This window comes from Tauraco erythrolophus, chromosome Z (assembly GCF_009769465.1).
Source record: "Tauraco erythrolophus isolate bTauEry1 chromosome Z, bTauEry1.pri, whole genome shotgun sequence".
In the NCBI taxonomy this organism is placed as follows: Eukaryota; Metazoa; Chordata; class Aves; order Musophagiformes; family Musophagidae; genus Tauraco; species Tauraco erythrolophus.
In genome coordinates this window covers 51,297,582-51,305,652 of record NC_141496.1, presented here as the reverse complement: position 1 = coordinate 51,305,652, position 8,071 = coordinate 51,297,582, and the positions used below count along the sequence as shown (strand labels likewise).

General features: G+C 46.2%; 1 protein-coding gene across 1 annotated transcript; it reads right to left on the bottom strand.

The window, feature by feature from the left end:
* Nucleotides 1-288: 288 nt before the first annotated feature.
* On the bottom strand, nucleotides 289-1,518 carry LOC147526397 (uncharacterized). Its single transcript, XM_086629860.1, has one exon. It carries the CDS (start codon nucleotides 1,516-1,518, stop codon nucleotides 289-291), a length of 1,230 nt encoding a protein of 409 aa, XP_086485986.1.
* Nucleotides 1,519-8,071: the final 6,553 nt, after the last annotated feature.

The window sequence follows — 8,071 nt, the reverse complement described above, 5'->3', positions numbered from 1 at the left end:
TGTTGGTACTCCCTCCCTCTCGTCCTTCCTTCTTCAACAACCTTTAGTAACTTCTTCCTGCTCTTCAGAAGCTCTTCCATGGCTGTGGCTGCAGCAGGATTTCCTGCCGTGAGGAGCTGCTGCCCACAGGGCCCTGGGGCTTCGGGGGCCCTTGGTCGATGATGGAGCGTGGGGGTCATGGAAAGGCATCAGGAGAAGGAAGAGAAAGCAGCACCGGGAGACTGTCAGGGAAATCAGAATTTATTTCTTTTTTTTTTTCAATTAATGGAGGTTGGAGCCCTGCTAGTGCTACTGGTGGCGTGGTCTCTTGCAGGGCGGGGGAGAGTCCTGGGGGCTGGGGGCCCTCTGCTTTGGGGGGCGCCGGGGCCCCTTGGGTGAGCGGTCCCTGTCCCGGCAGGGAGAATTCTCCTGGTGGGATGGCCTCTTGCAGGGTAGGGGAGAGTCCTGTGGGCTGGGGGCCCTGCGCTTTGGGGGGCACCGGGGCCCCTCAGGTGAGCGGTCCCTGTCCTGGCCAGGAGCAGAGGGTCTGCAGCTGCAGCCCTGGGCAGAGGGTCCTGCCGCCGCCTCGCCTGGCTCTTGGACCTGCTCCTGCTCTGCAGGGATGGGCGCAGACGAGGGGCGTTCAGGACCCCTTCGGAGGGCAGCCTCCGACATGCCAACATCCTCAACTTCAACACTTGAAGGGCTTCTGGAGGAGGCCAAGTTGGGGGTGGGAGTCCCCACCAGGCAGCTGCCGGAGCTGCTGGAGCTGGAGCTGGCCGCATGGCTCTCATCCTCCTCCCGGTCAGCGTGGGAGCGCAGCAGCCTCTGGGCCTCCTTGCTGCACCGGCGCGCAACGATGTCAATGACACCACGCACCAGTGGTGCTGCGTGTTCCTCGAGGTAGACCTGCAGCCTCTGGACCATGAGTTCCTCATCCGGACCATAGAGGCACAGGCAGTGCAGGATGAGGTGCTCTGCAGCATTCACCACCCACCACCGTGCCCCATATATTGCCTCCAGCTCCTGGTGCAGCCAAGGCAGCACGGGATCAAGGAGATGCTGTTCACTTTTGAAAAGTTCTGCCCAGACCTCAGGCAGGAGGCCACCCATGGCAAGCCCGGCATCTGTCCTCGCAGCTCTCCGCTCAGCTGGGGACAGCATCCCCTGTGGAAAGGATGGAGGGGACGCCACTGGGGGGTGGGGGCTGTTTTCGGCCGGGCGGCCAGGAGCTGTGCCTTCCTGGCTTCTGTCATCTGGCAACTCTTCAAGGACTGCGAGGACAACATAGTCTCGAAGGTTACCTTCTCCTGAGATAGGAAACCTGACAGTCTCTATCTGTCCTCTGCAGAGAAGGCACTCTGGTTTCATCATTGCCCAATAAAGGATGCAGCGCAGGCAGAACTGGTGGCCACAGGGCATCGCATAAGCGACATCATCTCGAGCGTCATGGCAAATGGGGCAGATCCATTCTGTCTCAGTCGCCACGTTTGTGCTCAACGGAGGGTTGGGAAGAGCTGAGGGTGAGGAGTCGCCCATCCTCGCTGGTTCTGGTGCTGCCAAAGGGTGTGATGCGCTGCTAAATGGAGAGAGGCCATGGTCACTTGCTGTTGCAGGGAGAGGAAGGAAGTGGGAGGGGAGGGGAGGGGAGGGGAGGGGAGGGGAGGGGAGGGGAGGGGAGGGGAGGGGAGAAAGAAACACCGAGGTCCTTTGAAAATTACACCCTCCCATCTCCCCAAGCCCCACTCCCTGCCCCACGGCCATCCCAGGGGGATGTTTCCCTGCACAGCTCACCTGCTCTCTTGCAAGCACGCACTGCGGTGCCCGGCTGCCTGAACCAGGCAGAGCCGGGAAACACAGAGGATGGTTCTGGAATGGGCACCGAGAGCTGCAGACAGCAGCCCCCAGAGCACCAGCCAGCACCAGGGGAAGCCTCGCTCCACGCTCCAGACCTCACAGGCACGTCTGCCAGGAGACCAGGCACAAGCCAGACTGAGCGACACTCTGCTGGCGCCCCAGGGTGAGCAGCGAGGGATGCCAGGTCACAGTCCATTGCTCGGTGACGTTGCAGTCCACTGTCCAGATGACATCACCCTCCACCTTATGGTGACGTCACAGTGGGACGACTGCCTCCGCAGCACTCCCACCTCTGCACCTCTGTATGTTTCCAAAGAAAGTGAGGAGTGTTTCAAACAGCATCAAGTTGCTTTACTGAATTGTTCACATGTAACATGACTTTGATTTTCTCAGTAACCTGGTGGTTGGAGACTGATGAAGCTCTTACAGTGCACTGCGCACCAGACTCCACGTCGAAAAGAAACTTTACCTGGAAAAAGAGAAAGGCTCTTTGCCTGCTAAGGTGGGCACATGGGTGGCCACTTGGAAGAGAAGTCACTAGAAGAAAGGAGAGAAAGCCAGGCAGGAGGAAATTCACTGTCTGCCCCTCACTTTTGAGTGACAGCACTTTTCCAAAAATGTACACAAGAGATCTCTTATCCCTGGCGTAAAGGTCACTGGGGAATTTTCCAGAGTGGTTGGCTAAAACCTGACTCAGCAAAACTCTGTGGGATTTCAGGAGGTGGGAATTTCACCCATAACGATGTGACACCCATTTCCTTCCTCAAGCTGGACACTCACAGAGGCTTCAACAGCTCTTTCCCTTCTGCAGATACATATTTTTCCCCCAATCTGCAAGTAATGAAAAATTCTGTTTGCCTGGAATTCATCCCTTTTTCATCAAGCAGGCAGATCAGACATTTCAGACTCTTAACCCCAACATCTTCATACAGGAACAGGAATTCACTGCTTTGGGGGAAAAAAAAAAGAAAAGAAAAGGAAAAAAGATGAAAGGGAATTAAGTTTAAAGATAAAACCCCAAATGACAATTTTCTTGAATTCTTCACTAATTCCCTAGTTCTTTGCTGTTTTCAGCTGGTTAAATGTTCTTTTGCTGTCAACCAATTCCATAATCTTTCACTTCTCCACACAGGACCTTCTGATTTTCTCTAACTGATAAAGGCTGCTCTCTTCTGCTCATTAGCATTTAAAGCTGTGCTTTTAGCAGGCTCTTCTATTATCTCCCAAGTATCTACTACATGTTTTAATTAAAGGCCCGTTCTTCTGAAACTTTGGAGCTATGGGGCCACTTTTTGCTCTCTGAAAACAGGTACTCTCGCTGTTGTTACAAGTGCATGATTCCTTATGAATCTTTTTATTGCAGCTGCACCTGGAAGCAACTAGAAACCTCTGCCAAGGATAAGGACTTACTGTACTTTGTGGCAGTGTCTGTATGGACACACATCTTCTAGAACCAGTGACGGTGCCAAGAAACTTAAGTTTGAGTCAAAATATGTGATCAGGAGGGAAGGCCAAGCCATGTTTTGAATGGCGAATCAAGGTCAGAGGTTATTATGATTTCAGCTAAGGACAAGATCCCTCTGTTCGTCTCCTGCTGTAGGAAAGCATTTTCTCTACTTCAGCATCCTTTGGGACTCGCAGATGCTCTGACTGAATCTCTTTCCCAGCATTGCAAAGGATGTGCCATTCTGGAGTGCTTTTCCACATTCAGATGCACAACGGGAAGGAGAGTTCAGAAGTCTGTGTTAATCTCCCATATAATGAAAGAGTAATTGGAGGAAAAGAATGGGAATGACCAAAAATGTAAAGGAGGCTGTGATATACACTGGTGTATCAATCCAGAGTTTTTGTGGCACACGGCTCTAGATTCACACACTCATGCTGTCCTTAACCTAATTATTCCATGCACATCAGTTTGGCCCAAATGGGAATGCCGGATCGGCCGTAGGCGGCTGATGTGAGACACGAGTACCAGGTGTGGGCGACGCGAGAGCAGCGTGCGGGGATCGGAGGGCAGCACGTGGGGAGGTGGGAGCCGAGGCACAGGCACGTGGTGTGCTGGAGCTCTGACGCCGTTCGGGAAACTTGTTATCCGAACGTTCTTGGTCTGACTGACGTGGCGATAGCTCACGGTACCGGGACTGTGTCTCTGTCGGGTTTTTCTGTCTGGTCTGGAATAGGAGCAAATTGTGATGAGCGTAGAAAATGCAGGAAAAGAAAGCATCTGTCTTCTGCAGAGAGGGCACTCTGGTTTCATTTTTGCCCAATGCAGGATGCAGCCCAGGCAGAACTAACTGGTGGCCACAGGGCATCGCATAAGCAACATCACCTGGTGTGTTGTGGCAGACAGGACAGCTCCACCCTGTCTCCATGGCCTTCTTTGTGCTCTGCAGCAGGTTGGGAAGAGCTGAGGATGAGGAGCCACTCTCCCTTGCTGGCGCTGGTGCTGCCAAAGGTTGTGATGCACTGCAAAATGGAGAGAGGCCATGGTCACTCATCCCAGGGAGGTGAGGGGAGGAAGAAACTCATGAGTCCCTTGAGAAGGGCACTCTCCTGGCTCTGCTTCAGTATTAAAACTTGCTGCAAGACTAATGAAACGACCTTTAGGAGAATTTTTCACCTTCATTACCTGTTAATACAAAATTTGTCATTAAACTGACAAACCACATTATGCATTACCCTTTTTATATACAAGACATTAGAAAAATCCAGCTCTCAGAACAAATCCTGAGAATTATTCACTTAGTCAATTCCAGAGGGTTGGAACAACGCAACTTGCCATGCTTAGCTGGAGGAACACCACCCATGACGAAAAATACCACTTCAGTAGAGAGGGATGAGCAAATGCGAGTACCTCTGGACAATGCAGAATATCAGAGTAGCAGAGGTTTTGTTGGTCTTCAGGCTAAAATAGGCATTAAGCCTCATGCAGTTTACTATTCAGGGGTTTGCAGGGTTAAAGCTGAAGTAAACAAATTGTAATAAAAACTACACTGGCAAGAAAGATTCTTTTTTAAAGTTTTAAGCAAAACATCACCATCAGGAGATGGGTAAGAGAGAATCCTTGAAAATACACGCTAAAAGATTCTCCAGAAACTGCTGTTTTTTCAGCATTGAACAGTTCTCACAAAGATCCAAAAGCCTGCTGCATCCAAAGAGCCAGTCCTGCCAGGAAGCACATATTCCCAGTGCCTGCTTCAAGCTGACACCACAAACAGCTATGAAACCATTCTCGCTGCTTAACAAGTAGGAGGATTAAAGCACAGGGAAAGCTGAGACTGTCAAAGTCCAGGCAAGAAAACTGCTACATTGGAGCACTGGGTTCCTACTGAATCTGAACCAGAAAAAAAAAAATAAATCAAACAACCATCCAGACCGTAGCCTTCAAGTGCACATTCAATTTTTCTGGAAAACATTAGTTTTCAGATAAAAATCAACACACAGATCTACCATATCACCAAAAGGCCTGCAAAGTAGTTCACCTCCAAGCTCAAAAGATAATTGCATGGTTCTCCCCCACTCATATAGCATTTCTGTTATATACATTCTTAAAACTCAGAAATAAAGGCAATTATGAGCATCTGAGATAGGAAACAATGAAAACATGGCTCCCACACAACACTGACAGGCACAAATGTGCTTCGGCCTGAGTCATCTGTAAATGTTTTTTAACATCAATGAGGAAAAGTTGTGTAGTACAAATATAGTACATCTGGTATGCTATAATGAGATAGGAAGTTTAGATGACCATTTTGTGATCTAAATACACCTTTTTAGCTGGGTCTATGTACAATTAACCCATGACAAAGTGATCAGACTTGGGAATTTTGAGATGGAATGTGGAAGCCTCCCTCTCAACCTCAGTGACTCAACACTGCCTAATGCACAGCCCTCGCCTGCTGTTGCATCTGCAACATCCAAGCTGCACTTGTTTCCAGGTCCTAGTTTTATGGGCAACCACAGTCTTCAGCTTCAGTACTGGAGCAAAGTATGCAGTCCCACACCATCTGGCAGTCACAGAGTTCCTTTCTTTTTCCATCTAAATTACTCATAAATTACGCCAACACTAACTTAACAATTCCTGTGTCACATTTTTGAAAGCCATTACACTATAAAATGACTGCTATTATTTGGCACAGTGTTGCTCGATGTCTTATTTTCATGGCATTGATTCAAATACACAGCTGAAGGACCTAACATATTCATTCAGGAGTTTGCTGCCATCTTTATTTTTCATCAGTATGACTTCTCAAATCCCTTTCTAGGTTTCAGATAAGGCCTCCAATAGACTAGATCACTAGGGCACTGCACATATTAAGATGACTTCTTTCAAGGAAGACTTTTTCTAAATTAAAATTTATGAATCTGGAGAGTCAAACTAGGATAGCAAATAGAACTTGCCATATGACAAGCAGTATGTGTCCTGTTTCAGTGTTGGGCTTAGTATGTTCAACTCAAAGGAAGAATTCTTAACAATTCATGGAAAGGTGAACCTAAAATATAGCAAATAACTTTAAACACTATGATTTGAACATCGTACACTATAACAACATTTTTTTCTTCTTTACAACCTTAACTGAACAAACCAATCTATTCTATAGCCCACATTTCCATCTAGTCTAAAAACCTTTCATGAAGGTCCCAACAATGAGTAGAAGAAAGGAAAGCAGAAGTTATAAAAAAACAAACCAAAACAATATAAAATACCTTCCCTCAGAACCTGCATTTTAGTAGATAGTCACATATCCCAGCATACCAAGTGTTTCATCTAATTGTTTCTGCTAGAAACATTAGGTATGTTGATACCATCAGCCTTGTGTGCTGAATTGCTCAACATGTATTATTTCTGTACAAATCACACTTTCTGGCATCTGTTTTGAATTGGTGCCCTCTATAATTTCCATGCATTTTCCTGTCTCTTACTGTTTTCTTTACAGTGAAAATAATACTTACAATTTCTATCCTCAATGCTTACGTAAACTCATGCAGTCATTCCCAGTTGGGAGGAGAGGGTTAAAAAAGGTATTACTTTAGAATTTACCAGCTCATATGCATCACTCCTGGCATCAGCTGTGATTGCCTGCGTATCTTTATACAAGTGTTGATGAGGACAGGTCATAATGGTGCCATTGCTACCACAATAATTAAAGCCCCTGTCAGCATTTCCCAAGTAAAATCCTATATTCAGTCTTGTTACACGGTTGTAATAATGCTCCAAAGGGAGCGTGTAAGGCTGATGTGGAAGTGTATGTGCTTCTTCCCTTTGTTACTCCCAAAGGCATATTATTTCATCAAGTGTCTATTGTTTATGAACAAAAGTAAACTAGTTTACTTAGGAACAATGCACTGGGACACAGATCAGTTTATAAGAAACTAACCTGGATAACACAGTCGATCAAACTTCTTTTTTAAAAGAGGTTTTAGAAAAAATATTTTTTTAAATGGCCACAGGTTGTCTATTTCTGGATCAATGAACATTTTCCAAATTATCTCCCAGCCATGTACAAAGCTAATAATGTATGACACTTCTAAGACGTTTATCTAAAGGAATTGAATTTGATTAAACGTAAAACAAGGGGTTTTTTTCTCTTCCAGGACTCTTAAGTCATCAACCAAAAATGACATACAAAAACCTGAGAAGATGTGACATTTGTTAGCTGAGAGACCAAAAACTGATAGTTAAGAATCAAGATTCAGCTTAAAATGCCTGTCACTAAATTTATTGATTGGTGTGAAGAGCTTAGAGAAGACAAATCAAAACAAACAAACAAAAAAGTGACTATAGTATTTTAAAGGCCAAACTCAACAGTTTCTCAACAGGCCTCTGAACTTTGTAGAAAAACACTTTTCCAAACCATCCATTGAATTCTTGGACACATAATTCACAGTATTTTAAGCCTTTGATTTCAGGATACCTAAAACTAAGTGAAATCCTTACAATGTGTACTATTGTTACACCGATCAAGCGCAGGGAGATGATCTTAAATAGCTGCTCTTGAATCAGAGCTGAGCTTCATTGGGATATCTCCTAACATAGCCCATTATTAGCATTACTCCATGGAAAATACCAAGTATACCATGGATATATATATCCATGGACAATACCAGACACGCTGTTAACTAGATGGATTGAAATCCCTTTGCCTGTTTACCATATGATGCAACGAAACACTATTTCTAAGTATCCCACAGAATAAGAAGATCCATTTAGTCTCAAAACAACTGTTTTTTGGCT

Excerpts from the sequence above, each read along its gene's own strand:
- LOC147526397 (XM_086629860.1), bottom strand. The coding sequence starts at position 1,518 with ATGGGCGACTCCTCACCCTCAGCTCTTCCCAACCCTCCGTTGAGCACA.